Here is a 21,378-nt window from a genome sequence, read left to right as displayed (position 1 = left end):
GCGTCCAGCCGGGATGAGAAAATGAGTCACGTCCACGGTGGAAAGTGAAATATCCCCAAGTGGGCGTATCCACACGAGACCAGGAAAAGCGATGCTTTCCCAGAGGATGAAAAGCCCTCTCTGCGCCTCTCCTCCGAGATGCCGACAAATGGTGAGCTTGAAGAGGTGACAATGGACAGAGGAGCACAATTTGGAAGACTTTCACGTACAAAGTTTAAAAAAGTTCAAAAGGCTGATCAGTTACTGAAGAATCCAAAGCAACTAATTTCAGTTCCTGTTCTGTCTGGTTGGGGAAGTTCACATTGTTTCGCAAGAGGAAGTTGAGCTGCTAAACCCAAATACTAGATTAGAGGGAAGGACTGAAGGAATGTCTGAAGCAGATGATCGCCAGGCCTGGGACAATGTCAGAGGGGATGTTGACCTGCTGAGCAAACGCTGCCCTGCCTGTGAACAGAGGAGGAGTGGCCCATCTGCTGATGAGAGACCGAGGCCGGGGCCGCTGGTGAGATCAGCCCAGGTGTTAGCAGGGGTGTCGGGCTGGAGCTGCTCAGACTCAGCTGGGGGGCTTGAGAAAACCCCAGACCTGGGCCCGTCCAGAGTTTCTGAGTCAGTGGGTGTGCGGTGGGGTCAGAGAGAGTTCCTGTGTCTAGATGCCTGGTGCTTTGAGAGCTGGGGCCTGGCCCAAGGGATACCCTCCCTGTAACCAGGTTCTAAGACCCGACTAGGACCGCAGGGAACAGCCAGACACTAAGGACCCCAGGCTTACAGGAAAGCAGAAGAGGCGTCCTATGTCCAGGAGCGCCCAGGTGAAACCATCCATTCGGAGAGAAAACGGGCTTCTCCACCTGTGAGCAGAGATGGAGGTGTGGTGGAAACCAGAGGGGTTGCTCAGCTCACACCCGCACTCACACCTGCACCCGCACCTGCAGCCACACCTGCACCCACACCTACACCACACCTGCACCCACACCTGCACCACACCTGCACCACACACCTGCACCCACACCTGCACCCACATCTGCACCCACACCTACAGCCACACCCACACCTGCAGCCACACCTGCAGCCACACCTGCAGCCACACCCACACCTGCAGCCACACCTGCACCACACCTACACCCTGCAGCCACACCCACACCTGCATCCACACCTACACCTGCAGCCACACCTACACCTGCATCCACACCCACACCTGCATCCACACCTACACCTGCAGCCACACCTGCAGCCACACCTGCAGCCACACCTACACCTGCATCCACACCTACACCTGCACCACACCTGCACCACACACCTGCACCCACACCTGCACCCACATCTGCACCCACACCTACAGCCACACCCACACCTGCAGCCACACCTGCACCACACCTACACCTGCATCCACACCTACACCTGCATCCACACCTACACCTGCAGCCGCACCTACACCTGCATCCACACCCACACCTGCATCCACACCTACACCTGCAGCCACACCTGCAGCCACACCCACACCTGCAGCCACACCTGCAGCCACACCCACACCTGCACCACACCCACACCTGCAGCCACACCTGCACCACACCTACACCTGCAGCCACACCTGCACCACACCTACACCTGCAGCCACACCACACCTACACCTGCAGCCACACCTACACCACACCTACACCTGCAGCCACACCTGCAGCCACACCCACACCTGCAGCCACACCTGCACCACACCTACACCTGCAGCCACACCACACCTACACCTGCAGCCACACCTACACCACACCTACACCTGCAGCCACACCTGCAGCCACACCTGCAGCCACACCACACCTGCACCCACACTGCACACCTGCACCCACACCTGCACCACACCTGCACCCACACCTGCACCACACCTGCACCACACCTGCACCACACCTGCACCCACACCTGCACCTACACCTGCAGCCGCACCCACACTTGCAGCCGCACCCACACCTGCACCCACAGAGGAAGACGGAGCCCGGCAGCAGTGCTGCCCTCCAACCCTTCTCTCTTCGTCCTGAAGCCCCTTCAAAGTCCTTCTGGGGGCACACGTCCTCCACGACCAGGTCCCGGCTTGAAGATCAGTCAGGAGGCAAGCATAGACCAAGCCGATCTGTTACAGAAACGAGGCAGGAAGACACACAGCCCTGTGTCCAGACTTCAGCCCACAAGGAACGCTGTGGCAGTGACAGGGCAGCGGGCACAGGGCTTCTGCCAGCAGCACCAGCATGCCCCACAGAGCCGGGCCGACCTTGATCTCGCACGTCTAGCCTCCAGAATCGCGAGATGAACGTCTGCCATTTAAGCCGCCCAGCCTGTGGTACTTGTTACAGCAGCCTGGGCAAACCTATACACCAGGGAAAAGAAGTCAGCCACTTGTCCCCAAGGAAATTGCGGTCTGTTTGGGAAAAGAAACATAAAGACCAGCATCCCAGACTGAGAGATCTTGCAACCAGTGTCGGGACAGAACAGATGAGCCACAGTTTGGGGGTCTACCTATGGGATCACCCAGATTTGGATCAAGCAGACTCGAGGTAGAAAGAATGGAATGACTTGGAAGAAACCATGAAGGAAGATCAGCTGTAGCGCTGATCCTGGACCCGTCGTGTGATTTGTGGGCAGGAATCATCCTGACATTTCCCTGAGGTGTGTGTGATTGAGGGCAGGGATAGCCGTGTCTCTGCAGAGGGCGGAAGACGGGCTGATGGTGCAGAAGACAGAACCTGTGATCTCCCCTCTGTACTGACTGGCACCACATGCTTTATATTTTAGAAGATTCTCTTTTTGTCAGAAATCTACCATTTGGGGAGTTTGTATTGGTTTTACTCCCATTTCTATAAAATTCCATTCAATTTGCTTTGCAGTTTTAGGATAATCTTTACGATAAGTGGAAAATGAGCTGTTAGAAGGCAACAGTGTTGAATTAGATGAAAATATTTTCTGAAATCTAAGAAGTGGTCTCGGCAGATTGTTGATATAAACTACCAGCCGGCATAGCAGTTATTCGATCATGACAGCTTTGGATATTTTGTTTTACTCTTTTCTAGCATTTGAAGGAATTTTTCAATGTTCTCAATTAGGTACCCCTCTCCCCCCAATCTGTGTGTAGATGTTTCGGCCTAACAGTCTCTCTGTAAGTTTGGTTCCCCCAGCAGCCCTGCCAAGGGTCCAGAGGCACTGATTCCGAAGCCTGGAATGTTGGGGTGTGAGCCTTTCAGCAGGTGCAGCCCTGGGAGCACAGCTGGGGATCTGGCCCTCAGATCATCAACTTGACTCCTGGGAAGGGAAGAGGATGGAGGGGATTCTAAGAGAAAGAAGAGCAGAAGCTCTGGAGTGGGGCGGGTGTTGGAAAATGAAAAGTGAAACAGACTCGATAAACACCCACTATTTCCCGCCCAAGCTGGGGTAAGGTTGGAGTCCCCAAGGGCCTGATGCATCCTGTTGACTGTGGGTGGTGCTGGCCAAGGGGGTGCTGGTTGAATTGAGGGGGGGTCCCACAGAGGAGGGGTTGAGGGACCTGACATTTACTGTGCACCCCCTGTGTAGAGGATCACACGTCACAACAACACCGAGAGGGACAGTATCGTCCACATTTGATAGATGAGGAAACCAAAGTGCACGACGATTAGGAATATTTGCCCAGAGTCACTTACTTAACAAGTGGCCAATCTGGATTTCAAATCTAGTTCTTCTCATGCTCTTTCCTTTCACTCAGCTGACACCAGGCCTTTAGCAGGAAATCTAGGGGATCAGATGGATATTGAAATGGCCAGAAGCTATGCAAGAGAAGTTGGTAGATTTGGTTACTTACAAATAAAAAATACTTGCACTTTAAAAAAAAAATCACCATAAGCAAGGTTGACATAGTTATGTAAACAAATATATACATATAAGCTTTATATATGTCTATATCATAGAAATTTATGTACATGTTTATAATTTATGTATGTTTTGTATTTATATATATTTGAAATTTATTTACATATAATACACATATGACCCCCAATTTTTAATTTTGAAGACTGTCAAACCTATAGTAGCACCCTAAATGAAAAATGTGCACGAGTTATAAATAGGCAACTAACCAAAGAAAAACCACTAATGACCAATAGATTTTTTTTGCCTAATTTCTCTCTCTTTTTTTTAATTGAAGTATATAGTTGATTTACAATGTTGTGTTAGATTCAGGTGTACAGCAAAGTGTTTCAGTTATACATATAAACAAAATATAATTTTTTTAATCTATTGAAGCACAGGGAACTATATTCAATATTTTTATTTTTTTTTCTGGCCTCGCCTCGAGGCTTGCGGGATCTTAGTTCCCCGACCAGGGATTGAACCCGGGCCACGGCAGTGAAAGCACCAAGTCCTAACCACTGGACCGCCAGGGCATTCCTTTTTTTTTTTTTTTTTTTTTTCAATATCTTGTAATAACCTATAATGGAAAAAACTCTGAAAAGGAGCGTATATATATGTATATTAGAATACATACTGTTAGGACATAACAGCTCCACCTGCTCTATCCACCCTGAGGGGGGCATCTTCAGCTGCTGGTGGACCATTTCGAGGACAACAGCTTCTATATGAATCACTTTTGTTCTTAAGTAGATGTGGGTTCTGTAGATGTGAAGTAAAGGGAGGGGAATCAGTATTTTATGGATGTAAATGTTGGAGATGTGGCCCAGATGGCACGGCACAGGGTAAGACCTCAAGATTAGACACATGCCCTTTGCCACGAGCCAGCTGCGTGACTCTGAGAAAGTTCCTAACACTCTGAGAGATTTATAGGTAATGAACCCAATACATAGTAGGTGACTAATAAATAGTAGTCACTACTTTATGTGGGACAAATAGGAGATTTCCACAATATTTATAAATATCTCATTAGATATGTTTCAAAATAATTAGTGAGTGATGTTCACTTCTAAGACATTTATTTTATTTATTTATTTTTAATAAATTTATTTATTTAATATTTTTGGCTGTGTTGGGTCTTCATTGCTGTGTGCGGGCTTTCTCTAGTTGTGGCGAGCGGGGGCTACTCTTCGTTGTGGTGCGCGGGCTTCTCACTGCAGTGGCTTCTCTTGTTGTGAAGCACGGGCTCTAGGCATGCGGGCTTCAGTAGTTGTGGCTCACGGGTTCTAGAGCACAGGCTCAGTAGTTGCGGTGCACGGGCTTAGCTGCTCCGCGGCATGTGGGATCTTCCCGGACCAGGGTGAGAACCCGTGTCCCCTGCATTGGCAGGTGGACTCTTAACCACGGCGCCACCAGGGAAGCCCTCTAAGACATTTAATGATAAATCCTAAAGTGCATCGGTGTTATTCTAGAGCAGCAGTTCTCAATTGAAGGCAATTTTGGCCCAGGGAACACTCGGCAATGCCTGGAGACATTGATTGGTTGTCACAGTGGGGGGGAGTGATGGTGTCACTCCTCCTGTCTCGTAGGTAGAGGCCAGAGGGCAATTCTGAACATCCATAGGGCACCTGCCACAACCGAAATATCGGGTCCAACACGTCAGTGTGCTGAGGTCGGGGAGCCTCGCGCTAGTGACGGACAGTTGCTCCTCTGGACCTGAGCAAGATGTATGCGGTACCCGCCTGTCCGGATGCTAGCTCCTGGCTCCTCTCTCTTTCCCTCCCTCCCTCTCCTCCTAATCCCTCTCCCTTCCCACCCCCTCCTACCCTTTTTATTCCACGTCTAATCCACACCAAATACTGTACGTTCCACCTGCAAAATACATCCAGAATGTAAGCAACGCTGATCACTCCTCTGCCACCACGCTGATCCCAGCCACCATTGTCTCTCCCTGATGTCCCTGCACCTGCCATGGCCACCTCAACACAGCAGGAAGGTGTTAGGACACATCATGTCTCTTCTCCGCTCAGAGGCCTCGGGCACCCTTCCACCTGGTTCAGAGTACAGGCCACAGTCCTCATCACGACCACAGGCCCTAATGACCTTCTCTGGCCACTCGCCCCCCTTCCTCATGGGCCTGGTGTCCAGCTCACCTGCTCTGTACTCCCATGGAGCCCACAGGAAGGCTTCTGCCTCAGGGCCTTTGCACTCACTGCTCTCTGTACCTGAACCCTTCCTTTTCCAGATAACTGCATGTTTAACTCCTAACCTCATTCTAATGCTCCAGAAACTTCATCTTTGCAGACATCCTGTTCAAAACTGAACCCCTGCATCCATCCCCAGGCCTCACTCTCTATCCACCTTCCCTGCTCAGTTTTTCTCCATCAAACATTTAATAACTGTCTAGGACACTATATATTTTGCTTGTTTATTTTGTTGGCTGTCTTTCTTACTGCTCTAGCCCTAGGTCAGGGCTTACAGCTTAGCTCGTCAACTCCTATCTGCTGACAAAGACATGTAGACAGCCAGGGTTTTTTTGTTTGTTTGTTTAAGAGGAAAGTACTTTAAAAGATAGAATTGTTCCACAACAAAGTACCTATAAACTCCCAAGCCACTTTGCAAAATCCAACAGAAGCAACCACATTTGCTTATTTCCTTTACTGTAACTGTGGACAGTCCCAGAATTGTTCAGTTTGCATCTATTTAAAAAGGAACTACAGGGACTTCCCTGGTGGTGCAGTGGTTAAGAATCCGCCTGCCAATTCAGAGGGCATGGCTTCGAGCCCTGGTCTGGGAAAATCCCGTATACCGCGGAGTAACTAAGCCCGCGCGTCACAATTACTGAGCCCACGAGCCACAACTACTGAGCCCGCTTGCCACAGCTACTGAAGCCCACGCGCCTTAGAGCCCATGCTCCGCAACATGAGAAGCCACCGCAATGAGAAGCCCGTGCACCGCAACTAAGAGTAGCCCCCGTTCGCCACAACTAGAGAAATGAAGCAATGAAGACCCAACGCAGCCAAAAATAAAGAAATAAAGAAATAAAGAAATTTTAAAAAAAGGAACTACATAATTTTCTTGGCCTTGGGCACCTTTCATCTAAGCAATCGGTAAAAGGATTACCCTGTTAGGTCAGTGGTTTAAATGCAGGCAGAAAAAACATTGCACTCGGGATGAGAGTGGCTAGTTTAAACAGACTTTTAACCTTTTAACTTCTTCCTCAATCCTGCTTCCTGAAAAGGAATCAGTCTTTAGGGCATTTTTTAGGCGTGGCTGAAATTTGATATGGAGACATTCTCCTGGTTAAATTTAGTTTTTCAAAGTGCTGGACAATTAAAAAAAAAATTTTTTTTTTAAACAAACTTGCTGAGTGAATTCTGTCACGTGCCAGGCAGCGGGCTAGGTGCTGGGATCAGCACTGCCTCTCAAATCCTGCTCAGAAAACACCAGTGTTTCACGTGGGGACAGCTGTCAGCAAACCAACACGTTTATTCAAACACACACTGGGGCTTCCCTGGTGGCGCAGTGGTTGAGAATCTGCCTGCTAATGCAGGGAACACCGGTTCGAGCCCTGGTCTGGGAAGATCCCACATGCCACGGAGCAGCTGGGCCCGTGAGCCACAGCTACTGAGCCTGCGCGTCTGGAGCCTGTGCCCCGCAACGGGAGGGGCCGCGATAGTGAAAGGCCCGTGCACCGCGATGAAGAGCGGTCCCCGCACAGCGATGAAGGGTGGCCCCCGCTTGCCGCAACTAGAGAAAGCCCTCGCACGAACCTAAGACCCAACACAGCCAAAAATAAAATAAATAAATAAATAAATTTAAAAAAAAACAAAACAAAACAAAAAAAAAAAAACACACACTGATCGAGCGGGGACTGCGTTCCAGTTCTAGGCACTTGGGAGACACCAGAGAAAGGAACAAAAAGCCCCGCCCTCACGGGCTCACGTCCACAGGTTTACTGAATGAGGGAGCCGCCCAGAAAGGTCTAGTGAGCTGGGGGATACAGAATTAGCTTAAAAGACGCTCCCTGTCCCTAGGGAAATTTAAAGTACCAGAGGAGTGAGGTGTGGAGCAGGGCTGGTGGTGACGTTTGCCCGAAATCCCTTCTGGCCTCACCAGGATGGTGAATTCATCCACTGTGTCCTGACTCAAAGCTTTCTTGAGCAACTATTATGTGCTGGAGACTCTTCAACAGGCCGAGTGAGGAGCAAAACAGAAACAGTCCCTTCCTCATGCAGCTTACTTTCCAGAGAGGGAGACTGAACGGAGAATGAGCAGCGTAACTCGATTACAGAGTGGTGAGAAAATAAAGCAGGGTAAGGACTTGGAAGGAAAGGGGGTGGGAGAGGTATTGTAAAAAGCTTGGGAGGGGGTGTGCAGTAACGGCGGGCAGAGCTCCGATTTGCGGGGCAGGAAACACGGAGCAAGGAAGGAGTTGCGCAAGGCCGGTCCTCCCCGGGTGAGACGCCCTCAGCCCACCCCGCGCCCGTCTGAGTCTCAGAGCGCCGCCCCCAGCTTCTGCAGGGACCCCGAGGACTCGGCGCGGCCTCGGCAAACAGCGCCCCCTGGTGTTCACACTAGAGCATCACCATTGTCTCAAATAAGTACCGAGTCCCACAGGCCGAGTGGTTTAGAAGCATTTCGAGGTTCACTCCATGAAAGAAGGAAGATGGAAAGATTTCGTTAGTCGTCATTGCAACTGCCGAAGTCAAATTTTCACTCCAAAGTTTTAAGTGGCGTTGGCTGTCCACTTCTCAAATATAAAACAGCATAATCGTCTTCTTGCCAGAGTGAACGAAACAAAACAAAAACGACGCTAGCAAGCGCCCCTCCGTCCTAATCACTAACAGTCGGAGGACGGGTCCTCGCAGACCCTCACTCCAGAAAAACTCCGTGCGCCCGGCCCCGAGGCCAGACTTGCACCCACGGAGGAGGAGAGCCTGGGGGGCCGGGCTGGAGCGTATCCCCCGCGGGACTCTGAGGTCAGCAGGCCCGGGCCGCGTCCCTGCGCTGCGTCCACCCCGGACCCGCCTCCTGGGACGCCGCTCTGCATCCGCCAGCCGCCCCGACCTGGTGCCCGACCTGGCGCTCCCACCTGCCCGAGTCTTCCGATCGCTTCTCGGCGGAAAGCACCGCCCGCCCCGGGGGAAGGTCGCGGGTCCGCCCAGCCGCCAGGTCCGCCGGGGCGGGCGGGGGGCAGGTGCGGCGCACGGCGCGCGGTGCGCGGCGCGGGAGGGACGTGGGGGGCGGGGCCCGAGGCGAGGCCCGAGGCGCCGGGCGTCTGGGGGGCGGGGCCGGGGCGCCCTGGACCTGGTGCCGACCGCCGCGGTCTGGACGCGCGAGGTGGCCGTCGGGCTGGGTCCCAGGCTGTAGCCCAGCGCGGAGACGCGCTTCCTCTTCCGCATTCCCAGGAGTCCGGAGGAGAGGGTGCCCGCAAGTTCGGGGCCCCCGCGAGTCCGAGTCTCCGCGAGTCCCGGGTCTGCGCAGCCTCGGGGCGTCCGGCTGCTCCAGCCGCACCCCGGGCGCACGGGCCAGAAAGGCGCGGGAAAAAGGGAACGGTGTCTCCTGCCGGAAGATGAGGAGGCCCGACGGGAAGATCGTACTTTTGGGGGACATGAACGTGGGCAAGACGTCGCTGCTGCAGAGGTACATGGAGCGGCGCTTCCCGGACACGGTCAGCACGGTGGGCGGCGCCTTCTACCTGAAGCAGTGGCGCTCCTACAACATCTCCATTTGGGACACTGCAGGTGAGGGGTGAGGGGCTTCCAGCTGGAGAGGAGCGTTCCCCAGGGCAGGGGTCCCTCAGGGCCGGGGTCTCCCAGGGCAGGGTCCCCCAGGTTAGGCGTGTCCTGCTCCACACAGGATCCGGCCCTTGCTACGCAGGTGTCCGCATCTCCGGGATCAGGCCCCTAGTCTCAGTGTGGGACCACCCTTGGCCCCTCTTACTTGACTCCTTTGCTGGTTGGGAAACCGTTCAGCCACTGGGTGCATCTTAGCGACAATCCAGGAGAACACCCTGGGTTCCAGAGAGTGCTGGGGACTTGTGTACCAGAGCACCCCAGCCCAGCCAGCTAGTGGTAACCAGAGGCATTTAAGTGCTCCCACCAACAGGATCTCAGCTGCTATCCACAACAACCTTGTTGAGTGGTGAGCAGAGCTAGTATAAATTACCTGTCCTTACAAGAGAAAAAACAGAGGCTCAGAACTCCCTGAGTTCAGGGTTTAGGCAGGAGGGTAGGAAGCAGAACTCAGGTCTCCTCCCTCAGTGCCAGGCATGTCTGCATTTTCCACTTATCAGCCGCGTGATCTAGGCTCATGTGTGTTATGGGGTTTTGAAGTGATTGTCTGTAGAAGCATTTTTAAGATAGGTAATAATTATTTTTAGTGCGTGTAGTATATTTGTGATTTTTCAAAAGTACAGTATATCAGAGGATCTTGATTCAAGCTTTCAGTTTGTTAACTCAATAATTACACTGACCTTAGAGTGTTACAATAGAATATATTTCCTTCCCCACGAAAAAGAATAAGATACCGCAAGTAAATAAACTGTAAATTGTATGGCCCGTTTTTAATGAGTATGACTTTTTGAAAGCCTGAAACTTTAAGGTCTGACTTTTTAAATGTCTGCACTTAAGTTTTTTATTTGTTTTGTTTTGTTTTATTTTTGCTCCTGCCGTGCGACTTGCAGGATCTTAGTTCCCTGACCAGGGATTGAACCTGGGCCCATGGTAGTGAAAGCACAGAGTCCTAACCACTGGACCGCCAGGGAATTCCCTAAATGTCTGCACTTTAAAAAGTGATATGTATACTGGAAGGTCTGGTCCAGAATTTTAAAATTGCCAACTTGGGTGCACCAGTCAGCTGAATAAACAGTATTATAACTCATCTTGTTTTTAAAACTGAATTAATGAAGGCCGCTCTTGGACGTCTACCCCTCCTCCCTCCCTCCTGCTTTCTCTGCTGCTGTCTTTTTTGTTGTTATGGCTGTTAACATCTTGACTAATTTATTTGAAAACATGCTGTGAAAACAGCGTCTCCCAGGTACAAGTGTACCTTCCCTGCTCTATTCTTCACCTCCAGGCTTCAGAGTGAGTGAATTTCCTCTAAGATCCTTTACCTAAGCTGACTCTCCAGCACTAAGCATTCGGTAGCGATGGAACGAGGGCTGTAGAAATCAGACCACGTTAACACGACGCGTCTGCCTGTTTGGTACAAGGCTGGTCCTGAGGCTCCTTTGGTTGACTGGCTGGACCTCACTGCTGTCCTTGGTTTACAAGAGGGTAATGCAGGGTTGGCGCTGGGGGACCCAAACCCAGGGCCCTGTGGTGGCTGCTGTTAGAAGCTGGCCTTTACCACGTGGCGTGGTGTTTCTGGAACAGGAGGTGACCGTTGGTGTCAGAGCAGGCGTCTTGACATCCAAGGTATGAAGGAGCAGTGCAATTTCGATCAACCACTTTCTTCTTCGGTGCCAAGGACATGGTGCAGCTGGATTCTTGACTGCCAGACGATTTCGTAATAAGGCTGATGAGATGTCCTCGGTATCTTGTTGGGCTCCCGCGGGCAGCGACTCACTTCCTGGCTGCCCGGGCTGCCGCCTTCTTCCCGGAACCCCGAGTGTGGGCACTGGGGGCCCCAGGCCCCTTCTCCACATTGCTGACCTCCTGTGTACACACATTCAGGGTGACCGAGGCTCAGAGTCAGCAGTGACACAGGCCACCTCTGTGCCTGGCTCCCCAGGGACGGTGGGGTTATGTGCAGCTTGGAGGGGAAAGGCAGGTATGAATCTTTGCCTCTTAGGTAATCCTTGTTGGAAATGCAGAAGTTTAACTTTTAGGGGATTCTCTCTTTTTTCCTCCGTTTGCCTTTTGCCCTTAAACTTTCTTTATATTCCACATTGTCTTCTAAGTTGCGTTCGTTTTAATTTTTGTAACCGAGGCAGAAGGATGGGGACCAGCTAGAGGATGCATGGTTTTGAGCGCCGCTCTTGGTCACGTGGCGTGGGTGGGGTGGGAGGGTGTTGAATAATAAAAATGACAGTGAGGTGTCAGAGTTGCCGTTTTGCTCTTGGTGTGTCCTTCTGGGCTGCTGCCCGAAGCCTGCCGGCGGAGTGGTGAGTGGGCCAGAGCGTGGAGAGGAGATTTGCTGGGCTCTTGGGTAGTTATCTCAGTCAGCTGGCACAGGACCGCTTCCAAGGGAGTGTGACGGTAGATGGGGCTGGAGCTGGTTCCACCAAGTTTCTCGAATTCTCCCAGGCTCTGCGTGTTGCCCAGTTCCAAAGCCACTTCTCCATTCGTTTCAGCAGCATCCCAACTCCCAGTATCAGTTTTAGTTTCCTACCGCTGTCGTAACCAATGACCACAAACTTAGTGGCTCCAAGGGAGATGAGATTCAGAGCACTTGGTTTAAGATCCTTCCCTTGAACAACTTTAGTGCAGCGCAGGAGAGGATGCTGCAGTTCCGGGTCGTGAAATCGTGGTTCCCGGGGGAGGGGAATGTGATGGCTCACGCCGTGAAGTTAGCTGAGAGGTCTGGGCCTCCTGTGCAGGACCGACAGCCTCCATCCTGTGAACGGCTGTGCTGTCCTGGGGGAGCATCTGCGGGGCGTGGGGTGGTGCGTGCGTGAAGATGCCAGGTGACACGGGCCGTCCATCTGGGGACCACGAGCCCCGGTCATCCTCCTCCTGCTCTGCGTGGAAGCCGCAGCCCCGGCCCCGCTTCTAGGCAGCTGCTCCTGGATCCGGGGGATGGTGGGGATGCTGTGTCGGAAGTGGGGTCCGTTCAGGTTGGAAGAGGCGGCAGCGTTGTGGACCCGCCTGGAGAAGAGCCGTCTTTGCCCGGGGCCGCGGAGTTGCCGACCCTTGACGCTTTGGACCGGCCTGCGAGGGCTGCGTGTTTAGCCTCACGAGGCTGGCGCAGAAGTGGGTGGACAGGCCGTGCAAGGTGTGCACGGAGCCAGCGGTGGAGGGCTCGGATTTTCGCTGGCTCTCTTCGTTTATTAGTGCAGCTGCTGAGTGGGTTATGAGGTCCTAATCCTGACAAGCAGGATTGGTGTGACACGGGGCATCTGGTGGATGACCTCCCCTTTCTGCAGATCTGGGGGCTGACCTGGGCCTCGCCGTTGCCCTACGTAGTGTTATTGGCGCCCCGCCCGCCCCGTGTTTTATAGCAGCAGAGCTGAGTGGCTGCAGCAGAGACCGTAGAGCACAGAAAGACAAAAACATTCACCTTTGCCCTTTGCAGAAATAGTTTGCTGACTCCTGGTTTAGGTCACGTAAAAAGGAAAGTACTTTTCTAAAAGTCTTTCTGTAGTTTTAGAAACACCCCGAAGAGTTTAGCATTTAGGGATTGAGGAGACCCCTGGTTCAGTTAAACTAGACACGCAGCTCTCAGATTTCTCCTGGGTGTCCACTCAGAGCTAGACTGGGGGAGGGTGGGGCCTGGATTTAAGATTAGCCTGGGCTCCTACTGAAAAACAGTTCTTGGAAATAAATCTTAGATTAGGTTTGGGATCTGGAAGCTAAGCCTGCAAAGCCTGTGTTGTAGGTGGTCCATGTCTTGGTAGGTGGGTCAGTGTCTCTGTGGGTGGTCCACATCTTTGTAGGTGGTCCACATCTTTGTGGGTGGTCCACATCTTTGTGGGTGGTCCATGTCTTGGTAGGTGGGTCAGTGTCTCTTTGGGTGGTCCACTTCTTTGTGGGTGGTCCACATCTTTGTGGGTGGTCCATGTCTTGGTAGGTGGGTCAGTGTCTCTGTGGGTGGTCCACTTCTTTGTGGGTGGTCCACATCTTTGTGGGTGGTCCATGTCTTGGTAGGTGGGTCAGTGTCTCTGTGGGTGGTCCACAACTTTGTGGGTGGTCCATGTCTTGGTAGGTGGGTCAGTATCTTTGTGGGTGGTCCACATCTTTGTGGGTGGTCCATGTCTTGGTAGGTGGGTCAGTATCTTTGTGGGTGGTCCACATCTTTGTGGGTGGTCCATGTCTTGGTAGGTGGGTCAGTGTCTCTGTGGGTGGTCCACAACTTTGTGGGTGGTCCACATCTTTTTGGGTGGTCCACAACTTTGTGGGTAATCCACATCTTTGTGGGTGGTCCACCTCTTTGTGGGTGGGTCACATCTTTAGCACTACTGAAGATTTTGAATGGGCACCCTCTGGGGTCAAGGCGTCATTTGTAGAATTCCTCTGCTTTCTTGAGCAAAAACAGTGACCTGAATATGAATGTGGGTATTAGGGTAGGTGGAAGAAAATCTACTGTCGGGGCTCAGCAGGGTGGACAGAGAACCATTGTACTGAGAGATCTCAGAGGACAAAGGCTGCCAGGGTGCAGCTGCACGTGCTGGGAGGTCCGCCCGGAGTCCCCCTGGAGGAGGTGCCGGGAATCCTGGGGGTGGGTGGGCGGAGGTATTTAAGGCTCACTAGTGTGGTGCGATTCGGGAGACTTTAACTAACTGAGGTCCACCACATTTGTGAACTAATACCTGGGTCATGTTAATGTCTCTGGGCGATAATTCCATGCTTTGTTGTCTTTAAGTTCACAGGAGAAATAGAAACTTTATGATTCCTAATTGAACCCCTCTCACTTCGCTGAGACTTCACAGAACTTCCCTCTTTGTGAAAAAGAAATTTTACACACATGCGCACATGTGTACATACATGAGTTTAAAGGAGTTTTTATTCTTAGAATGAGGACTTCGTCACTGTGATGACAGACTCTCCCGGCCCCTTTCCTCTTGTCCTCCTGTTATGGAGTCAGGTGCCTCAGGGCTGAGCCAAAGGTGCTGTTTGGAATTTGTCACACGTGCCCTGTCCCCCTCTGTTTTCACCTTTGCTTGTGGCATCTCTCTCTCCGGGATTGTCCCCTCTCCTGGCGATCCCCAACTTGAATTTTGTCCCGTCTTCCAATGTCACATACTTTGTGAAGCAGTCATGGTAGGACCAGATTTCTGCTTGCTCCAGACTATACTACCACGTGACCTGGTGTGCCTTACTGTGTTCTGCCTTTTATCTGTTTTGTTACCCGTTTGTCTTTCCTCTGACTTACAAGCTCTTGGAGGGAAGTTTGGGTTGTATTCATTTTTATGTTCTCCACAGACTCTAGCATTTTACTCTGCAGTATTTTCTTTTTAAGCTAAGTTTTGCTGGATGAAATTGTTGAAAGCAATGGGAACAATTTGGAGAGGCTGAAGTTTGCAGTTTTATTGTCTTAATGATGTATTGACTCTGAATGATAAAATCAGTGTAAAAATGTCATTGTCATGGGCCCTATAATGCAGCCAAAAATAGGCCAGTGTATGCCTGGTGAGGAAATACTGGTTCCCGATGTTAATTATATGTGCCCTTGAAACAACTCTTTAGAGACTCTTATCTCTTTTGACTTCGATACATTACAAGTCTATTTAGAGATGAAGAATAACACACTGGGACTTCTGCTTCTGGGAAGCTGGAGCAGAAGTACTTTCCCCTCCTCTTCCCACTAATTACAGCTAAAAACTTTGGGGTATTATATATAAAACAAACATAAGAAGACTCTGAAAGATAGAGAGAAGAGGACAGACTGCCCAGGGACCTCGGGATCCAAAGACTGACCCAGCGGTGAGCTCCCTGGGTTTTCTTTTTGCCTCATGTATCCCAGACGTGGAGCTCAAGAAGCCAGAAATTTAGAAATGCCAAAGGCTACAGACAAAACAAGACAAAAAAGGCTACTCTCTCACCAGAGGACCAGGAAAGAGGTAGCACAGTAAGACAGAAACCTTTTAGACACTAACTGCTGTACTCTAGCCGACACACAGGAAAAAACTGGACCCACACCCACCCAGAAGGCCTTGCAGGAACCAGGGCTTCCCCCCTGCCTGGCGGTAATGAGGCACCCCAACTCCCCCACTAGGGGGTGTTGGAGAAGGCCTGCTAGGGAGGCGGGCTTTCATGTCCGGCAGGTGGTAACAAGCCCCCCCCGCCCCACTTCATGGTGCCACGGGAGGCTACGTGGGAAACTTGGGCGTTTGCCAGAAAAGGGGCAGTGCCTGCCTGGCCCCTCAGCTCATGCCGAGTTGATGTCAGAGGGAACCAGCTAAAATGCAAGGTTTAAGTAAGACCCAGAGTCTCATAACCCAGTATGAAAATGTCCAGGTTCCAATCAGAAATCACTCATCACACGAGAACCAGGAAGATCTCAAACTGAATCCAAAAAGACAATGAATAGATGCCAGCACCAAGATGGCAGAGATGTCAGAGTTATCCAACCAAGGCTTCAAAGCCGCCATCGCAAGAATGCTTCAGTGAGCAATTATGGTCGCACTAAACAAATGAGAAAAAATAGAGAGGCTCAGAAAAATAGATCAAAAGAAGACCTCGTGGAAATTTCTGAGCTGAAAAAATACAACCAAAATAAAAGACTTGGTGGATTGACTCAGTGAGGGAATGGAGGAGAGAGAGAGGAAAGAAACCAGGAACTGGAAGATAGAACCATCAGTTCACCTGATCTGAAATACAGAGAGAAAATAGAATGAAAATGAACAGAGCCACAGGGACCTATGGATAAAAGATCTAACATGGTGTCATTGGAGTCCTGGAAGGAGAGGAGAGAGGGTGGGGCTGAAAAGGAATAGCAGAAATAATGCCTGAAAACTTTCCAAATCTGGCAACATACATAAACCTGAAGATTCCAGAAGCCGAGAGAATCACAAACAGGATAAACCCAAAGAAACCCAAACTCCAAAAACTAAAGACAAGGAAAACATTTTGAAAGCAGTCAAAGGAGGAAAAAAGATTATAATGACAGCAGATAACTCATCAGAAACCATGGCGGCCAGAAGGAAGTGGCACAGTACTTTCCAAGTGCTGAAAACAAAGATGAAGACTATTGATTTATTTAAAAAAATTTTTTATAGAAGTATAGTTGATTTACAATGTTGTGTTAATTTCTTCTGTATAGCAAAGTGACTCAGTTACACACACACATATATATATTTTTCATATTCTTTTCCATTATGGTTTGTCACAGAATACTGAATATAGTTCCATGTGCTATAGGGACCTTGTTGCTTATCCATCCTATTTATAATAGTTTGCCTCTGCTAATCCCAAACTCCCAATCCTTCCCTCCCCACCCCTCCTCCCCCTTGGCAACCACTAGTCTGTTCTCTACGTCTGTGAGTCTCTTTCTGTTTTGTAGATATGTTGATTTGTATCATATTTTAGATTTCGCATATAAGTGATATCATATGGTATTTGTCTTTCTCTTTCTGACCTACCTTGCTTAGTATGATAATCTCTAGATCCATCCATATTGCTGCAAATGGCATTATTTCATTCTTTTTGATGGTTGAGTAGTATTCCATTGTATATATGTACCACATTTTCTTTATCCATTCATCTGTTGATGGACATTTAGGTTGTTTACATGTCTTGGCTATTGTGAATAGTGCTGCTATGAACATAGGGTGTGCATGTATGTTTCGAATTATAGTTATGTCTGGGTATAAGGACTATTGATTTATAATTCTTGTTCATCTTCGGTTCCAAAAAATGATTCTGGAAAGACGTGCTTCTGTTATATATGCCACAACCTTGACTCAGAACTTTTCACCTGTTCTGTTCTTTAAATGACAGTATTATGCTATTTAACGTGCAATTTCATGTTTAATGTGCTATCTAGGTAAACCTTGGAGTTTTTCTTCCCACATGAATTTTAAAAGCTTTTGGCTTTGTAGCTCAAAAATTCACAAGTTTTGCCTATATAATACTTTTTGGTTTTTGGTAGATTATCTTGGTTTGTTTTAAGTAAGGTTTATTGAATGTTTGCACATAAGCAGTAAAATTCACCCTAATTTTTTAGTTATAGGAGTTTTGACAAACACATACAGTTGTGTAACACAAGCACAACCAAAATACAAACTATTTCCATCATTTAAAACAAATCCCTGGTCTCTCTTGAGTCACCTCCTCTACTTACCCCAGCCCCTGGTAACATTGCTCTGTTTTCTGTCCCTATAGTTGTCTTTTCTTTTCTTTTTAAAATATTTATTTATTTATTATTTATTTTATTTATTTTGGCTGTTCCGGGTCTTAGTTGCAGCATTCGGGCTTCTTAGTTGCAGCATGCATGTGGGATCCTGTTCCCTGACCAGGGATCGAACCCAGGCCCCCTGCATTGGGAGCGCCGAGTCTTACCCTCTGGACCACCAGGGAAGTCCCTATAGTTGTCTTTTCTAGGATCATACAGGATGGAGCATCTTGAGTCTGACTTCTTTTGCTTAATGCATTTGAGATCCATCTGTGTTGTTCAGTCCTGTTAATTGTTGAGTAACGTTCCACGGTATGGATGTACCATCGCCGGTTATCCATCCACCAGTTGAAGGATATTTGGGTTGTTTCAGTTTTGGGTGATTATGAATAAAGTCACTATAAGCATTCACATAGAGGTTTTTGTATGAACATAAATTTTCACCTCTCGGGTAAACCACCTAGGAGTAGTAGGATGTTTGGGTTTTATAGTCAGTGTATGTTGAACATCAAGCTGACCCAACACCATTGGTTAAAAAGCCAGTTTCTGTTTTAGCTTACATTTGTTGAGATACTTCCATTTCCATGTACAGACTTGGGAGATATTCTGTGTAGTGAACTAGTTAGTTAGCTCTTAGACACTTATGAAGAGAACGATCTGTTTCTTGTTTTTCTTAGCTGACTTTATGCACACACGTGGATAATTCGGCAATGAAAATTTCGTTGATTTCTCTGCCAGTGTCACAGAAGTGTTGCTGGAAAGGCAGGGCGCTTGGAGAGAGGCACTGGGAAGAAAAGACCCAGATTATAAGCTTTTAGCCTTGGCCATAACGCAGACAAATGTAATGGCTCACTCTGTCTCATCAGCAGAGTCCTTTGGAAAGAAGTTCACGCGTGGAGCCTGGTGACAGCTGCCTCGGCCACTTACCCCCTTGTTTTCACCCAGCCTTCAAAACCAGCTCTTCTCTGAGATCTGCCTTCCTGCTCAGCCCAAGCGAACCCAACCCCACACTAGTATTTCTATTCCAAGGGAAGGCCAAGCTGAGCGTGTATCTCCTGCAAAGCGTTTCATAAACACTGGTTGATCTGTTCTTTGGACCAGGAGGAAGTGGGTGTGAACTGGTGGCTTCCCTCACGCTGGCCTGGCCTCTGTGGGCTGGTCTCAGGCCTCTGAAATAGCTTAGCTGCCCACTGAGTTTCCCATTCTTTTGGCTCAAATGGCTGTAGACCTATGAGCAAAGGAGCTTAGCTTTGACCTCTCTGGGTTTGCTTGCAGCAAAGGTGAGACCAGTCGGACCATTGTAGGAGCATCCTTCAGCTCTGGAGAGTTTTCATTTCCCAGCACAGCAGGTGTCAGTAAACTTGGCATATCCATTGCAGGTACCCACGTCGCAGGGGCACACAGAGTCTGGTGTAATCCTGGAAAACCAGAACAGGATTTAAACATCCATTTTTTCAGCCTCTTCCTCTTTCAGATGAGGAGACAGCCACAGGAAGTTATCTGTCCAATGTCCGAGGACCAGTTGGTGCAGAAAAGGGGCTGGAGCTAGGGACCTGCGACTCCTTAGCCAAAGTCTTTACACTGTTTACACCTTATTTCATGCCGCCTTTCCCTCTATCATGGACGCGTCTTTTAATTTTAGGGGCCCCTGTGCTTTAAAATCCTCCCCTACTACAGTCTTCTCAGAAATCAGGGTGGTGTCCTAAGGAAAGCTGGCTTGGGAAGTGTTTTCTGAGGGCGTCCAGGTTGCTGACTCACGGCCCCTTCCTTCCTGGGGCTCCTGCCTGTGTGAATAGCAGGGATTACCTTGGCTTCAGCGGTGCCAGACACCATGCTGAGTGCTTTGGGGGCCTTGTCTCTTATTTCCTACAACTACTTTGTGGGGTTGGTATTTTTATCCCCTCCCTTTTGCAAGCCAGGAAGCTAAGGCCCAGGTCATGCTGGATGCTGGGGGGCCCGGATGTGAGGTCGGCTTCTCGTCGCATTTAGTGGGTTCCTTTCCACTCTTCCCACCACTGCGTGGGTGCCCAGGCACTTAACTTCAGTGCCCTCCGTGTGCAGAGCGCTCCCACTACACGCTGCCCTGGAACGCCATCCACGGAGACCAGGGTGAGATGCAGACAGATGTAGCACCCAGACAGAGCAGAACAAGTGAAGCAGCACAGCAGGCGCTGGCAAGAGGAGAATGAGGCCTACCACCCTCGCCCCCCACGCCCTCGTGAGCACGGCTGGGCCCGTGACGGGATGGTGGATATTATTAGATGGCCAGTGACTGGCGTTTACATTTACAGCTTTTGATTTCTGTGGCCTGCATTAGAAGTTTTGATTTCCGGTTTGTCTATGATTTCTCATCTGCTTTTTGAAAGAGGGTGCGGGGCTGGGACCTCGCTTTTTTCCTGGGTTCCTGATATTTATTTGGTTCCCCATTGATGAAGGGCCACTTGTATTTCCACAGATGCCTGAACCCAGGCATCAGAAGCATTTCTGAGGGCTTCCCTGCTGGCACAGTTGGTTAAGAATCCGCCTGCCAATGCAGGGGACACGGGTTCGAGCCCTGGTCCTGGAAGATCCCACATGCCACGGAGCAACTAAGCCCGTGCGCCACAACTACTGAGCCCACGCATCACAACTACTGAAGCCCGCGCGCCTAGAGCCCGTGCTCCACAACAAGAGAAGCCACCGCAATGAGAAGCCCGCGCACTGCAATGAAGAGTAGCCCCCGCGCGCCGCAACTAGAGAAAGCCCACGCGCAGCAACGAAGACCCAACGCAGCCAAAAATCAATCAATCCATCAATTAAAAAAAAAAAAAAGCCCTTCTGTCTTGGAGAACAGGCCTGGCGGAGGAAAGCGGCCCCCGGCCTGTGGTGTGTAGGTGCCCCCGCTGTGTCTGGGCGCCAGGCCACTCATGCGGCGGGCTGAGAGCCCTCGGGTTTTGCCAGTGTTGGTTGGGAAGAGAATGTCTTGTGGGGTTTTTTTGGTGGAGGAACAAAAGACCTTTTCTGTCTCAGATGCTCCCGTGTTTATCTGTAAAGCTGGTGCTTCCGGAGGGCGTGGCCGTCAGGAGGGAGGGGTGAGGGCTGGGGGCTGCAGGCAGGGGCAGGGAGGGTGGCGAGCCTCCGGGGCCCAGGCCTCCCCGGTCCACCCCAGCCTGCCGTCCTGGCACATTTCTTCTGTCCCCGTGATTCAGCTGCACTTGTGTCTGTCCTTTGATAGGAGCTGTAGTGGCTGCTTGTCACCCACATTGTGAGAACTCAGGGGGGGCGTTGGAAGTTTTTGCCTGTTTCGAGGCTGCTTTGCGGAGCTTCCCCAGGAGCAGCTGTGTTGGGTGCGTCTGACAGACAGACTGTCTGAGAACTGTTCTCTTAGCCCCCTTTGTGGCCTTGTTCTGTCTCCTCAAACAAGCAGAGCAAATATATTACTGGGAACATGCAAAACATGGGGAAGTTGCTGTAAGTTTGCGTTTTCCTTTATTTCTGAAAATTAGAGAAGCACTTATTATTTTTTAAAGTAGTTCAAAACTGTTT

At 50.2% G+C, this 21,378-nt stretch overlaps 1 protein-coding gene and 1 long non-coding RNA gene across 4 annotated transcripts in view; one reads left to right on the top strand and one right to left on the bottom strand.

The window, feature by feature from the left end:
- Positions 1-1,883: 1,883 nt before the first annotated feature.
- LOC118883979 lies at positions 1,884-9,054 on the bottom strand. 3 transcript variants are annotated; one of them, XR_005017154.1, is made up of 4 exons: positions 7,908-9,054; positions 4,493-4,617; positions 3,654-3,776; positions 1,884-2,347 (listed from the first exon to the last, which is right to left on the bottom strand). It is a non-coding gene; the product is annotated as an uncharacterized LOC118883979 (long non-coding RNA). The 3 variants fall into 3 exon arrangements; XR_005017153.1 differs by lacking the exon at positions 1,884-2,347 and adding an exon at positions 2,376-3,276; XR_005017155.1 differs by lacking the exon at positions 1,884-2,347 and adding an exon at positions 2,376-3,276 and having other exon boundaries at positions 3,654-3,741.
- A 117-nt stretch (positions 9,055-9,171) lies between these two features.
- The window catches only part of RAB20 (RAB20, member RAS oncogene family), a 33,932-nt gene continuing 21,725 nt past the window's right edge, over positions 9,172-21,378 (top strand). The window contains exon 1 of the mRNA XM_036831173.1: positions 9,172-9,602. Coding sequence (XP_036687068.1) covers positions 9,431-9,602 — 172 coding nt within the window. The 5' untranslated portion in view covers positions 9,172-9,430. The remainder of the gene's footprint in view (positions 9,603-21,378) is intronic.

Source organism: Balaenoptera musculus, chromosome 18 (assembly GCF_009873245.2).
Source record: "Balaenoptera musculus isolate JJ_BM4_2016_0621 chromosome 18, mBalMus1.pri.v3, whole genome shotgun sequence".
NCBI lineage: Eukaryota > Metazoa > Chordata > Mammalia > Artiodactyla > Balaenopteridae > Balaenoptera > Balaenoptera musculus.
The sequence above is the reverse complement of the archived record's forward strand: the minus strand, read 5'-3'. Positions and strand labels throughout refer to the sequence as shown.